Source organism: Pelophylax lessonae (genome assembly GCF_965119305.1).
Source record: "Pelophylax lessonae genome assembly, chromosome: 12".
NCBI lineage: Eukaryota > Metazoa > Chordata > Amphibia > Anura > Ranidae > Pelophylax > Pelophylax lessonae.
The window spans coordinates 188,332,368-188,348,340 of NC_138779.1; the positions used below are offsets into that span (position 1 = coordinate 188,332,368).

General features: G+C 44.8%; 1 protein-coding gene across 1 annotated transcript in view; it reads right to left on the minus strand.

Moving 5' to 3' along the window:
• The window catches only part of LOC309568016 (cell adhesion molecule CEACAM1-like), a 214,013-nt gene that overhangs the window by 92,020 nt on the left and 106,020 nt on the right, over nt 1-15,973 (minus strand). The window contains exon 2 of the mRNA XM_082273588.1: nt 5,784-6,089. Coding sequence (XP_082129714.1) covers nt 5,784-6,089 — 306 coding nt within the window. The remainder of the gene's footprint in view (nt 1-5,783; nt 6,090-15,973) is intronic.

The following is a 15,973-nucleotide window of genomic DNA, read 5'->3' on the forward strand; positions in this document are numbered from 1 at the left end:
AACGTGTATCTCACACGTACCAACACAGACTATCCCGCAATTTAATTGTTTATACCCAAAGGTTTTTATTGAATAGCGGAATAGAAAATATTATCAAAAAAAGTGTATGTATCTCACACGTACAGAACCAGACTAGGCCCCAATTAGTATTTTTTGTACCCCCAAAAGCAGGATGAGGAGTAGGAGGAGTACGGAACAGGCAGCACCCTCAAATCTTCAGAAGTATGAGATGAACCCCAAAAATTGGAAAGGTGTATCTCACACGTACCAACACAGACTATCCCGCAATTTAATTGTTTATACCCAAAGGTTTTTATTGAATAGCGGAATAGAAAATATGATATAAAATTGGTGTGATTTATCAATAGCACATGTGAACAGCAGTGTCTTATATCATTCAGCTCTGCTGCAGGCTATGGAGGGAAAAAAAAAATTCCCCTTTTAAGTTTGTAATTTTTAACTAGATTAGTACAGACTATGCCACAATTTATTTTTTTTAACCCAAGGCTGTATATTGAATAGTGGAATAGAAAAAAATGTATAATTTTTGAAACCACTCAATAATAGCACACGTGAACACACACAGCAGTGTATTATCACAGTCAGCACAGCAGCACTGAAGGAAAAACGCTGCACACAGTGACTGATAGAAAAATACTTTTCTTCCTCCTCCTCAGTGGGCAAAAAAGATTGTTTTCACTGCACCCCACACAGAGCAAAATCGATGTGGACCAGCTCTGCTGCAGGCTATGGAGGGAAAAAAAAATTCCCCTTTTAAGTTTGTAATTTTTAACTAGATTAGTACAGACTATGCCACAATTTAATTTTTTTAACCCAAGGGTGTATATTGAATAGTGGAATAGAAAAAAGTGTATAACTTTTGAAATCTCTCAATAATAGCACATGTGAACACTGAACACAGCAGTGTATTATCACAGTCAGCACAGCACAGCACTGAAGGAAAAACGCTGCACACAGTGACTGATAGAAAAATACTTTTCTCCCTCCTCCTCAGTGGGCAAAAAAGATTGTGTTCACTGCACCCCACACATAGCAAAATCGATGTGGACCACTGACACCTGCCTATCTCCAGCCTCTCCCTAAAAGGATTGATAAGATCGGTCACTGCAACCCCCCCCCCCCCACACAGCAATATCGATTGTAGAACACTGACCCTAAAAATCAGCAGCCTCGCCCTAAAATGCCCTACAACTCGCCCTGCCTAACACACTCTGACCTGTCCCTCAATTCTATCCGGACACAAATGATTTTTGCCTGTCTGTCCCTAATCAGCAGCCAGCACGTATGATGTGTGCTCTGTCCCTGAACTACACAGCAGAATGATGCAGCGGCGCTGGCTCGAACTTATAAAGACTTGGTCACATGCTTCAGATGGCCAATCACAGCTACTAATACATTTGTAGGCATGGCTGGGATGGCTTAAGGCACACCAGTTAAACACTTGTTGATTGGCTGTTGAAAGCCTGCCATGAAAAGCGCATCAATGCATACAAAACCCGGAAATAAAATGACCAATCCAATTATTCGGTACGAACACAAATACAGTCCGTGTTCGCTCAACCCTACTCCTAATGATAACAGTATTTTTTTCTAAACATAAAAAAAACTTACAATGCACTGTTCCAAATTATTACGCACAGTAAGTTTCATAGGTTGTAAAGAACTGAAAAATTGTCATTTGTTGTGTTTGCAGTATATTTACTGAAATCAAAAGCTATTTCAATCAAACTTATAACAACATTTTAACTTTTTAAACATTTTAACAGGTCACGTTACATTTTAACATAGGACCCCTTATTTGATACCAGCTTCACAAGTCTTGGATCCATTGTTTGTTTTTGGACAGTTTCTGCTTGAATTTGTTTGCAAGATGTCAGAATATCCTACCAGAGCTGCTGTTTGGATGTAAACTGCCTCCCACCCTCCTAGATCTTTTGCTTGAGGATTCTCCAAAGGTTCTCAATAGGATTGAGGTCAGGGGAGGATGGAGGCCACACCATGACTTTCTCTCCTTTTATCCCCATAGCAGCCATTGATGCAGAGGTATTCTTTGCAGCATGAGATGGTGCATTGTCATGCATGAAGATGATTTTATTACGGAAAGCATAGTCCCCCCCCCATATCTTATATCTATATACTGTAACCTTTGGTTATATTTGAGGGAGGCTGCAGCCATCGTTTATTCTCAGCACTGAACCTTTCTTTTCATTGTTACCTATGTATTGACACCCCCAGCGATTCGCATATGACGAACTGGAAAACAGCGACAGCGAAACTGAGTTACTTGAAGAACTGAGCTATAGCGATTCATGGGAAAATTTGTCATCAGGTACGGAAAGTAACGACAGCGACGATTCTGATGTCTCTTTCTGGAACGTAGCTTGTGGAATTTGGGAAGTATATCAAATGATTCTTCAGAATTTCCAACAGAGCGATGTGCCAGAAAGAGACATCAGAATCGTTGCTGTTTCGGAACAATACATACGTAGTCTGGAGCTAGCCAATAAGTAAAGAGCTTGATCTCTGCTTGTGTGGCGGCAATGTTTGTGTGTGGGTGTGTGTGTGTGTGTGTGTGAATTTAAGCCATATCCTTCTGCCTCATCTGAGGCTGAGCACAGTAGTTCTCTTATTGGCTGGCTCCAGACTGCGCATGCACAGCTCAGAGTCACCAAGAAGGATTTTTTTTTCTAAAGGGTTTCACTGCCAGCTACTTGTGAGTTGTGGGCCCCGGGCAGCCAGCAAGGGCCCGGGCAGCCAGCAAGGGAGCCAGATGTATTTGCGCTTGCTTTCCCTTTGTCTTGCCAGGCTTTGTATTGTAATGACAGGCCAGGCTACTGCTGAGCAAGACAGGTGCTCCTAGGGCCGCTGATAGGGCAGTACAACCAGCCCTGCTGTACCGGGCCCGGGCTCCATGAGCTCAACTAGGGGCCCGGACAGCTTTAAAGTTAACTTCTGCCTAAATAAATAGAAAGCCTTTAAATCCCAACCCCCGCTCCAATTTGCTTACCAGGGAGTATAAATATATTTTCCTGGGCCCCATGAGGTCAACAGAGGGGCCCAGGAGGTGATAGCAGAGGAGGGACTTTATTTGCTTTTCTCGCAGTCTCTGACAGTCTCTTGTATCATGTCCACAGTCGGACAGTCTCTTGTAATATGTCCACAGTCTCTTGTACCATGTCTGCAGTCTCTGACCATCTCCTGTACCATGTCTGCAGCCTCTGACCATCTCCTGTACCATGTCTGCAGTCTCTGACCGTCTCCTGTACCATGTCTGCAGTCTCTGACCGTCTCCTGTACCATGTCTGCAGTCTCTGACCGTCTCCTGTATCATGTCTGCAGTCTCTGACCGTCTCCTGTATCATGTCTGCAGTCTCTGACCATATCCTGTATCATGTCTGCAGTCTCTGACCATATCTTGTATCATGTCTGTAGTCTCTGACCATCTCTTGTATTATTTCCACAGTCTCTGACCATCTACTTTATAATGTCTGTAGTCTGACCATCTCTTTTATGTGGGAGGAATTTTGCCCTTTCCTTACCCCTATGCTGAGTTACACACCCCTGTCTCCTGCACTCTTTTTGTTTTGTACTCCTGATTTTTTTTTATACATTACACACTCCCGGGCCCTGCGTTCTGTGCATTATGTACTCCTGGGCCATGCTCTCTCTGTGTATCATGTACTCCTAAACCTGGCACACCCTGGACCCCTGCAGCCTGCACTATGTATCCTAAACCCGTCACTGGCTGCAGCACTCCCCAACCCCTGTGCTCTGCTTTACACACTCCCGCACTATATACGCAATACTGTACATTATATACTTCTGACCAAAGTCTTCATTGTCCCAACAGTTGCTGGTTGCTATGCAGTCCCTGACTATTTTATTGAATTTATTCTTTAAGGTAGGATCAGACAAAACAATCAAAGCCTATTTTATAGGTACAAGGAAGCCTGGGTTTTGTTTAAACATATCCCTTAAGCTCCTCCCACAATTTACCGCGACCTAGTATGCCGCAGGTCTTTTCACTCCTCCAGTGTCCCTCATTCTGAAGTTCAAAAGTTGGGAGGTATAATTAAGCGGTGACAGCAGGCTCTTTTCCTCGCTCAGTACACCAGAGAACAGGTAGCGAACTGCGGGCTGTTAATTTATCTTCCCCCACTCCCCCCCTCTTTTCTCCTGTCAGCTGTGCAGGAGAAGAGAGAGCGGCTCTCATCTGATTGCCGCCCAGCTTATTGCCCAGTCTTTTCCCTTCCCATTGGCCACCGCGCAGGGCCAATCAGAAGAGGCTAGGGGGGCATCATGGGACATGTAGTCCCGGAAGATTGGCGGTCCCATTTGTAGTCTACAGGGAGCAGACCACAGCTGCCAGCATGCACTCTGCTAGGGGGAGAGATTGAGGACTGGGAACCTGGGAAAAAGCTGAGGGAGTGAGTGCTACACCATAAAGAGAGGACTGTGCTGGGGGAAGTCAGAGAGAGCCACACTGCCCAGCACCACCAGAGAGAGAAAGACTTTGTCATTGCCAGGGTACAGACGGGCTACACTACTGACCAAAGTCAGCCTGGTCAATCCAGAGGGAGCGAACGTCTAACCAGAGGGATCACTGCTGCATTTTTGCTGGGTCTGGCAGGATGGCCTTTCAGGCATTATCCGTTACTGCTCCTAGGGCCTGAGCCATTAGGAAGTGCCTAACCTGCTATCCTCTAGGCCTTATTGACCGTTGCAAACTGCTACAAAAAACTCCCAACGCTGAGCTGCTGCCCAGCCCGAATTTGGGGGGGGGGGGGGGTTGACACCATGTCTTACCGCACCAGGTGACACCAACCCTAGTGACGCCACTGGTTATACTGACTTTGCTGTATGCTTTGTACACAGATCAGCGATCTGGCTATTTTGTCTCACTGCAAAGCAAGAAGAAAAACCAGACTGTTCTGTTAGTAAAAGCAGCACATATTACATATAAGGCAGGGTCTGGGGTGGGACCAGGGGCGGAGTTGAGGGTGGGGCTAAAGGGAGCCCCGTCAGGTAGGCTGTACGGGGCCCCATGATTTCTATCAGCAGCCCTGGGTGCTCCTAATGTGCCCCCTCTCCCATTGTGGCGCTTGAGGGAGATCAGGGAGATTCACAGCACCAGACATACAGGGAATGTTTTCAGTCTGTAAGGCTGAAAAGGAGTCAGTGCAGTGAACTCTGTTATCAAGCCAGGAGTGGGGGAAAGCATGGGAAGGATCACAGAGGGACCGTGCTGTGGCCGAGAGACCAGAAAAGAGAGTAGCTGGCTGGAGTGTACTTCAAATTCATCATTAAACAAAGAGAGAACTGTGCTCTCTGCAGCTGCAGGGCTAGAAGAGACAGTGACAGGCTGAATCAGTGTGAGAGCTGGGTGTACTCACAGCTCTTCTAGTAGTGCTGGAGGGAGAGCAGTATATGCCGACAGGCAGCAGAGCTCTCTGTGTCTGCTCCAGATGTTTGGCAATAGTCAGGGACGGGCCCCCCTACTGGCCCCGGGCCCTCGGGCAGCACCCAATATGCCATATGGTCAGTCCATTATAATTCATAATAATCCATAAATCCATAATAATTAAATACATTATAGCAGAATAAAAGCACATCATCATATGTTGTTTACTAGCTGGGCACCAGTTAAGTGTTACATTTTTTTCAGAGAAATTTAGTAAATTTAGATGCAAATATATCCGGAATAAGAGCTGTCAACCTTTTTCTCACACATGAGATATGATAGATAGGAATGTATTACTTACTATAGACTCTGAGCACATAGGTAGATGTCTTTATAAGTGTATTGTTTGGATAACTTGCAGTCATGGTGTACTCCCCCTCATCTGCAAATGTCACATTTTCCAGTCTCAGAGTTCCATTTTCAGATAGGGTACATCTTCCTGCATACTGACCCATACACGCAGGATTCCCAAAAGGATAGCGTTGTGCAATTATAGCATTTTGAAAATTCCATATTATTGCAGGATTGGCTTGAATTGGTATAGACTCAGAAAAATAAACCGATCCTCCAAGGGTTCCATTCTCAACTCGGTTAGCAAATACAGCACCTGCAGGAAAAGATTTAAGTGAGAAGTAAATGTAATGTAAATGTGACTTCATATACAAATATTGTTACCAATGGAGAAAATGTTGTGCATCTTTTAGGACAGTAAAAGAATTGCAGCATGTAAAATAGATAAAACTGTAATTAATGAGAATTTTTGCTACACTTAACTGAATTTCATTTGAGTAATACTGTTCAGACAGGCTTTTGATGCTATCATTTTATCTTGAAATGTCTGATTAAGAGATTATTGTTCTGATTTAGAATTATGCAGCAGGTTCAGGTATGCATTAGTAATTATAATTAATAGAAATATTTTTTTCTGACCAACAACTGTATTTACCCTGTTCATACGTTGCACGGCAGGAATGCACGTTCCTACACGTGATTTTATTTTATTTTTTTCACAAAAAGGTGCTTTATTGAGATAATAAAAACAATAACAGTTTAACAAACAGTTTGTGGAAGTATATATCATGGAAACAGAATAACATACAGTAGACAGATGATACATTAACACTTTTGTGCATTACCGAACAACTAGTATCAAGTGTCAAGAAGAATCAATAACTGAACATTTCTTAGTGCGGATTCAATAGAGTTAGATAAGGGGGGGGGGGGGTATGGCGAGGTAAGAGGGGGGGGGTTGACAATTCTATAATCTGGTAGGGAGTTCAGTTTCAGTAGACAGAGCACAGTGCGTTAATATCATAGCATATGGGTAGGAGGAAGGTAAGTAGAATGATAATGGTCCACGTTAATCGTTGACTTTTAGGGAATTCTATTCTTGGGAAACGGAGAAAAGTGTCCAGTTGGCCCAGAGTTTGCGGAATGGTTCATGTCATTCCAATTTTAAGGCAATTGTTCTTTCCATCACACAGACTTAGTCTACTCTCGTGATCCAGTCTCCAATCTGTGGTACGGTCTGTGAGTTCCACTGCAGTGGAATTAGACTTTTAGCAGCGTTTAATAGATGGCGTACAAGAGAATATTTGTAACGTTTGTATGTAAAAGGGTTTATGTACAGCAGGAAGGTTGGAGCGTCAAAATTTAGGTCAACTCCAGTGATGTGTTTAATCCAGTGGGCGATAGAAATCCAATATGGAGTAAGTTTAGGCCATGACCACCAAATATGGAGGAATGTGCCCTGACAGCACCTCCAACAAGAGCCAGTGAGCCCAGGAAACCACTGTTTAAGTTTAATTGGAGTTCTGTACCACTGTGTTCGGATCTTAAATGCCGTTTCCTGCATTTTAGTGCTTAGGGAACATTTATGCGAAAAAATACATGATCTCCTCCATTGAGCTTCAGTGAAATTTAATCCTAGATCCCTCTCCCAGACTTTTTTGTAGGGATCCGGTTGATTTTGAGGAAGTGCGCTAAGCCATTTGTAAGCTAAGAAGGTGACCTTTCTCATCGGAGACCCCAGTAAGCAGCATTTTTCAAAATATGTTAGTTCTCTGGTTAGATGGGATCTATACTTGCTGTTATGAAGGAAATCATGTACCTGCATGTAGTTCCATAGTGTTAAGGGATGGGTGGCAGAGCATTTATTTTTCAGTTCATGGTGTAGCAGAAGCTTAGATTTGTGATATGGGTGTGGTAGTATCTTTGTCTGGATTAAGAAAGGTCTTGTTTGATAGGCCTGGTTGAAAGTCTGGATTGTTATAGAGGGACATGAGTGGGCTCGGAGAGGAGGAAAGATTAAATTGTACCATAGTTTTGCGGAAGATATTAAGGGTTGTGTTTATCAAGGGATGTGTCCTAATATCTGGTGTTATCGTGGAATAATCGGACCAAGGGAGGAAGTGTGAGTCAAATCTAGACCAATGTCTTTTTATGTCAACCCAGGCTTTGGACGAGCTATGGCAGTGCCAGTCAATCATATTCGTCAGGAGTTTGGCATAGTAATATTTGAGGAAATTTGGGATTCCCATGCCACCATCTTCCTTGTTACGTTGAAGGTATTGGAATTTAATTCTGGGGTGTTTGTTGGCCCATATAAATTATCTTTGTAAGGTGGTAAGCTTGTGGAAGAACGAGGCTGGGATGTGGATCGGAAGGGCGTGAAACAGATATAGCAGTCTCGGCAATACTGCCATCTTTACTATGGCCGCCCTGCCGAACCACGAAAATTTGCCTCTGTCCCATCTTTTAACCACTTAAGCCCTGGAAGTTTGAACCCCCTTCCTGACCAGGGCCTATTTTGCGATTCGGCACTGCGTGATTTTAAAGGACAATTGCGCGGTCGTGCAACGCTGTACCCAAATGAAATTGAAGTCCTTTTTTTCCCACAAACAGAGCTTTCTTTTGGTGGTATTTGATCACCTGTGCGATTTTTTGATCATGCGCTATAAATAAAAAAAGAGCGACAATTTTGCAAAAATAACAATGTTTTTCACATTTTTTTATATGAAGTTCCCCCCAAAAAAATTTAAAAATCAAAATTTAACATTTTAGGCCAATTTGTTTTCTGCTACATATGTTTGGTAAAAAAAAAAAATCGCAATAAGCATATTTTGATTGGTTTGCGCAAAAGTTATTCCGTTTACTAACTAAGGGAAAGATTTTTGTCATTTTTATTGTTTTTTTTTTTAACGAGTAATGGCGGCGATCTGGGATTTTTTTTGCGGGACTGCCACATTGCGGCGGACAGATCGGACCCCTGACTGATATTTTTGACACTTTTGGGGGTACCAGTGACATTACTACAGTAATCAGTGCTATACATATGCACTGTTACTGTAAAAATTACACTGGGAGGGAAGGGGTTAACTTTATTGGAGAGGGAGGGGTTAAGGGTGTCCCTAGGGGCATGTTTCTTACTGTGATTGGATGTGGCTGTGTGTTTAACAGCACAGATTAACAGTCCTACATAGTAGGACCGAGTGATCTGTGCCCCCTATTCGCTCCCAGGCTAGTGACGTACCGGTACGTCACTTTGCCTGGGAGGGGCTTACCGCCGCAGTATATAGTCGGGCGGCGGTCGGCAAGTGGTTAAGATTGCTGGCTAGTGATTTAGTAGAGGTGTAAAGTTTGTTTTGTATAGTAAATCAAGATTGGATGTGGGTCTAATGCCTAGATACTTTAGGGATGTAGTCTCCCATCTGTATGGGCAATTGGCCTTGGTCAAGGCTATCATATGGGTGGGCAAAGTCAGATTCATAGCTTCCGATTTAGAATTGTTAATTTTAAAGTTGGAGAGGTATTTATAATAATTAAATTGCTTGTTAAGGTTGGGAATTGAAATGTGGGGTTGTGCGATATAAAAGAGTAGATCGTCAGCGTAAGCTGAGATCTTATGTTCCTTTTGTTGGATGTGGATACCTTGTATAGAGGGATCTAAGTTGATGGATCTAATGAGTGGTTCTAGGGTAAGGATGAACAAGAGAGGGGAGAGGGGACAACCTTGCCTAGTTCAGTTGTGTAAATCCAGTGGATCAGAAAAGACCCCATTAACCCTCACCTTTGCTTGGGGGTTAGAATAGAGAGTTTGGATCCAGGACATAATGTTTGGGCCAAAATAAATGTGCTTACATGTGGCGAACAAGAAGTCCCAGGCCACACGGTCGAAGGCCTTTTCTGCGTCCGTGGAAAGCAGCAGACCTTTAAAGCCGACCTTTTTGGCTCCGTGAATCAAGTTTAACCTCTTTACCACTACTCACTGTGCCTCTACTGCTCATTATCGTCTGGCAACGTAGACTTACGTCACCAGACATTCCCCTCTCTCCCTTCCTATTCATACACAGCGGGAGTCGGGCCAGGGGAGGAAAGGTGGTGATCACCGCCGCTCTTCCCCGATCGCCGGGGATCGAGTGAGGAAATCCGCCCGCTTGTGTAAACAAAGCAGGCGGATCTCCTAAGTGACAGGCAGTCACAGATTACAGGATTCAGAATAGCTGAACCTGCGATCTGTGCCTGTGTCACACAGTCCCCTCCCCCCACACACGTCAGTAAGCACCAGGCATACATTAACCCCTTGATCACCAATAAAAGTTAACCCCTTCCCTGCCAGTGTCATTTTTACAGTAACAGTGCATATTCATAGCACTGATTACTGTAGTAATGTCACTGGTACCCCCCAAAAAAGTGTCAAAAATGTCAGAAAAATTGCAGATCGCCGCCATTACTAGAAAAAAAAATAAACAATAAAAATGACATAAATCTTTCCCGTAGTTAGTAAACGCAATAAACCAATCAAAATACGCTTATTGTGATTTTTTTTACCAAAAATATGTAGCAGAAAACAAATTGGCCTAAAATTTTAAAAAATTTTGATTTATAAATTTGTTTTGGGAATGTTATATATCAGAATGTAAAAAAATGTTTCTCAAAATTTTCGCTCTTTTTTTATTAGTATCGCAAAAAATAAAAAAGTGCAGAAGTAATCAAATACCACCAAAAGAAAGCTCTATTTGTGGGGAAAAAAAACACATAAATTTAATTTGGGTACAGTGTCGCACGACCGCGCAATTGTCCATTAAATTAATGCAGTGTTGAATCACAAAATAATGGAATAAAGGAATGGGGTAAAATCTACCGGTCTTAAAGCTGTTAAAAATACGCTCATTGAGGATTTTTTTGTCAAAGACATGTAGCTAAATACATTTTGACCTAAATATATGACAAACATTGAATATATTGGATGTTTGTTAACTGTTAAAGTAGAAAATGTAAATTTTTTCGCAAAATTTTGGCTTTTTTTATTAATATCGCAAAAAATGAAAAGTGCAGAGGTGATCAAATACCACCAAAAGAAAGCTCCGTTTGTGAGAAAGATAGGACATAAATTTAATTTGGGTATGGCGTTGCATGTCTGCGCAATTGTCCATTAAAGTCACACAGTGCCAAGTTGCAAAAAGTGGCCCAGACGTAAAGCAGGAAAATCCTCCGGTGGTAAAGTGGTTAAGGACTTAATCACGTTGTCTCTGGCTTCTCTGCCAGGCATAAACCCAACCTGGTCTGGTCCAATAATCCTCTCCAGGAAGGGTCTAATTCTGTCCGCTAGGATTTTTGCTAAGATTTTTAAATCCGTGTTCAGCAAAGAAATTGGCCTATAACTAGAGCATGTTGTCGTGTCTTTATCAGGTTTGGGTATTACTGTAATCACGTTATTTTAATGCAACTCAGCGTTACACTTATACGGCAGCCAACTTCCTTCAATGGGCTGCCCTATAGGTGAAGAAGCTCAGGGACCAAATTTTGGCACTGGGCTAGGCACTTTTTTACATGCGCATTTTGTCATGCGACAATTTCAGCAACATCTCACTGTGTTTGGGGTGCCATTCAGGATGAATGCCACTCAAATGCCTGTCCATACAAAGTATTTAACATCTAGAATATCATGTAGAATATACAACTATAATCAGGGATTAGGTTTCAAGTGAGGTCGGGTTCACACATATAGGGCCCCGGGTTCATGCCTGGGGTCCGATGCATTCCTGTACACCGTTTCAGGTGTGATTCAGGTCCGAATTTTAGCCTGAATTCACACCTGAACCTAAAGATGCACCAGACCCTTCTCCAATCCAGGCAGCGGCCGCCCCAGGCCTGTTTGAACCGGCTCCATTGAGAGCCGGCAACACTTGCCTGTCATGAGAATTGGATGCAGGGAAACCCTGCATTCCAATTTGCATATGATTGAGCCCATCCTTAAAGTGTATGTATAGTGTAGCAGAGTGTCTCAGAGGGAGCTTGGAAAATCCTGCTCAGGGTTTACACATTTCCCAGGCTCCTCTCATACACTTTTAGGGATCTCTGATCCAGCTCGAGTTTTATTCCTCTTCCCGAGGGCAATTTATACTCACCTGAGACATGCAGGCAGTGCTCTCATACCTGGGGAGCAGACACATCCTGTCTGTGAGAAAAGGTTGGTAAAAAGCAAACAAGATGTGTATGTGGAGGCTAACAAGTTTTAGGCTTGCTCAGCCTGATAGTAAGGATTTGTAGATTGTCTAATTGGTGTCGGGACACGGCTAGGATTTTGTTTTGTAGTTTTTGCCCTGTTTATTTTTTGGAACACTGTAAAGCACCTGTAAAAAAAAACTCGTAAATAGCACTACCTCACTTCTGTGCCTAAAAGTGTGCTTACCACAGGGAGCTTTTGCACTTGTTACCTATCTCCAGCTCACATTTGATGGAGGTCTGTGGGCAGTTTTAGCAGGAAGCTACTTAAAGGGCCAGTACCTGGAGTGACTGAATAGGGAGACTTTCCTAAAACAGTTGATGTTGTCTAACCCAGCACAACAGCAAACACTGTACCTCAACAACAAGTCAGTGCAGTGCATCAGCAGCAACATCACATAAGGGCTGTTCAGGAACAGACACAAGTGCTGTTTGAAAAGCTAACCAGAGCTGCATTAATGGACAGAAAGACATTGACTGAGGTGGTGCAGATGCTTGCACAGATGTATCCTGCTAAAACCAAAGGCATTGGAGATAGCTCCTCAGCCATCCATGTGGGTCATTTCCTTTCAAAGATGACTGCGGATAATGACCCAGAGGCCTTTCGGGTTACATTTGAAAGAACCACTGAGAGGGAAGGCTGGCCTAAAACCTGCTGGGCAAGACTGGTCACCCCCTTACTTACTGGGGAGTCGCAGAAGACCTAATATAATTTGCAGTCTGCAGATGCATGAGAATATGAAAAAATCAAGCAGGAAATTCTGACATGACTAGGTGTTGCCTTGGCTGTACAACGAAATGGGTCAGCAGCTGGTCCTCCTAAGTTGAGAGGCCTCCACGATCGCAGATGTTCGACCTCATCTACCTGGTGCGAAAGTGGGTGCAATTGAAATCCCTGTCTAGGCCACAAATACTGAAGTATTTGTGGTCATGGACCGTTGCCTGAGGTTTTTGCCTATTCCCCTGCAGAAGAGGGTGAGCCAAGGGGACCCCAAGTCAGAGGATAATTTGGTGGAGTTTGTTGAGAGGTACTTTGCTGCAGAAAGTCTGGTCACTAGTTACCACTAAGACTGTTCCAGAAGAAGGGAGTGGTAAGCATGACAAGGAGATGGGGGGGGTGTATTTTTGGTTCCAGGTCTGAAGATTGGCGTCCTAAACAAGGGAAGTCAGTGCTTGTCAGCAAACCAAACTGGGTTAATGTCAAGTGTTTTCATTGCCAGGACTGGGACATGTTGCAGCAAACTGTCAATTGATAGATGAACCTATGCAGTGTACTGTGTCTCTCGGATGGCAGCCTGTTTGCTGCTCTTTCATGCACTGCAGCGCCAAGTTTAGGCAAACACGTGTGCCAAATGACTGTCGAAAAGAAGTCTATAATGGCCTTGCTGGGCTCAGGAAGTCTGGTTATGCTGGTTAACCACTAGAGTTGAGCGGACACCTGGATGTCCATGTTCGGCGGGTTCGGCCGAACTTGAAAAAAAAGTCCGGGTCCGTGTCCCGGACTTTTTCCGAACTTTACCCGGACACCGTACCCCATTGAAGTCAATGGGGACCCAAACTTTCAGGCACTAAAATGGCTCTAAAAAAACAATGGAAAGGGCTAGAGTGCTGAAAATGGCAGCAAAATGTAGTTAAGAGCATGGCAAGTGTTCTGCAAACAAATGTGGATAGGGAAATAACAAAAAAACAAAACAGAAAAAAAAAAACAATTTTCTTCATCTGTGAAGGACGAGGCCCATATGGAGGAGGGAGGTTGAGGTGGCGGTGGATGTGGCGGTGTAGGTGGAAGCGGCGGTGGAGGGGGATGAGGTAGCCAACACTGCTTTTTTTTTTGTCATTTTAAATTAGGGTACACCCCAAAAGAGTGAGAAAGATCAAAAATATAACAATGGCTGGGTAAGGTCGGTATCCATCTCTATTCTGCACAAGGTACGGAAAAGTCCTGTGGGATCCATGCCTGGTTCATTTTAATGAATGTGAGCTTGTCCACATTGTCTCTGGACAGACGGCTGCGCTTGTCTGTGATAACGCCCCCAGCCATGCTAAATATATGTTCAGATAATACACTGGCTGCAGAGCACGCCAGCACCTCCAAGGCGTAAAGGGCAAGCTCAGGCCATGTGCCCAATTTGGAGACCCAGAAGTTGAAGGGGGCAGACCCGTCATTCACTACATGTAGGCGTGTGCACACATACTGCTCCACCATGCTGGTGAAATGCTGCCTCCTGCTAAGACGTTACATATGAGCTGCTGGTGCTGCTGTTTGTTGTGGCGTGCTGACAAAGCTTTTCCACATTTCGGCCATGCTAACCCTGCCTTCTGAGGTGCTGGCGGTGCCCTGGTTGCGTTGGCTACCTCTTCCTCCTCCTCCTTCTCCTCTGCCTTGGCCTTGTGCTTCCACTGTGGCCCCGCTGTCAGGTGGGAATGCCAGCAGCATCGCGTCTACCAGCGTGCGCTTGTACTCGCGCATCTTGCGATCACGCTCCAGTGAGTGAATTAAGGACGGTACATTGTCCTTGTAACGGGGATCCAGTAGCGTGGCCACCCAGTAATCAGCACAAGTTAGAATGTGGGCAACTCGGCGGTCATTGTGGAGACACTGCAGCATGTAATCGCTCATGTGTGCCAGGCTGCCCAGAGGCAAAGAAAGGCTGTCCTCTGTGGGAGGTGTATCGTCTGTGTCCTCTGTATCCCCCCAGCCACGCACCAGTGATGGCCATGAGCTGGCCTGGGTGCCACCCTGCTGTGAACATGGTTCCATCTCCTCCTCATCCTCCAGAACTGTGCCCCTGCTGGACAATTGTGTACCTGGCGTTTGTGGGTGCAGGAACCCACCCTCTGAGCCACTTGTGAATGACTGCCCTGAAAGCCTTGGAAATGATCCCTCTTCCTCCTCCTCCTCCTCCTGTGCCACATCCTCTTCCATCATCGCCCGAATCGTTTTTTGAAGGAGGCATAGAAGTGGGATAGTTAAGCTGACAATGGCGTCATCGGCACTGGCCAAGTTGGTGGAGTACTCAAAACAGTGCAACAAGGCACACAGGTCTCGCATGGAGGCCCAGTTATTGGTAGTGAAGTGGTGCTGTTCCGCAGAGCGACTCACGCGTGCATGCTGCAGCTGAAACTCAACTATGGCCTGCTGCTGCTCGCACAGTCTTTCCAGCATGTGCAAGGTGGAGTTCCACCTTGTGGGCACGTCACATATGAGGCGGTGAGCGGGAAGGCCGAAGTTATGCTGCATCGCTGACAGGCGAGCAGCAGAAGGGTGAGAACGCCGAAAGTGCGCACAGACGGCCCGCACTTTCTGCAGCAGCTCTGACATATCGGGGTAATTTTTAAGGAACCTCTGCACCACCAAATTCAGCACATGCGCCATGCAAGGGATGTGCGTCAAACCGGCTAGGCCCAGAGCTGCTATGAGATTTCACCCGTTATCGCACACCACCAGGAGGGGCTTGAGGCTCGCTGGCAGCAACCACTCATTTGTCTGCTGTACCATGCTCCTCCACAACTCCTACGCGGTGTGTGGTTTTTCCCCCAAACAGGCAAGTTTTAAAACTGCCTGCTGTCGTTTACCCCTGGCTGTGCTGAAGTTGGTGGTGAAGGTGTTACGCTGACCACGCCCCTGACGACGTCACTCTGACGAAACCGGTCGGGAGGTTCCGGACATCGCGCTTGCCACGCCCCCAAGACGCCGGCTTTGTAATGATCATAGCGGGACACCGCTTTTTATGTGTTATTCGCTTGTGTTGATCTACTGCCATGTAAGTAGAACCTTGAATAAAGCTGTTTTTATACCGCCAAACGGGATTACGCTATGAATGCTTTTATCCTCCACATATTGCCATACATATTGGAGTCGTGTCTGGATCTATGAGCGAGTGAGGGTTTGCTGCAGTCTAGTGATACTTGGTCCGTTCATGCAGAGGAGAGAACCCAGTCCATAGGAGTTATTACCTTATGCTCTTAGTGGCCCATCCATTA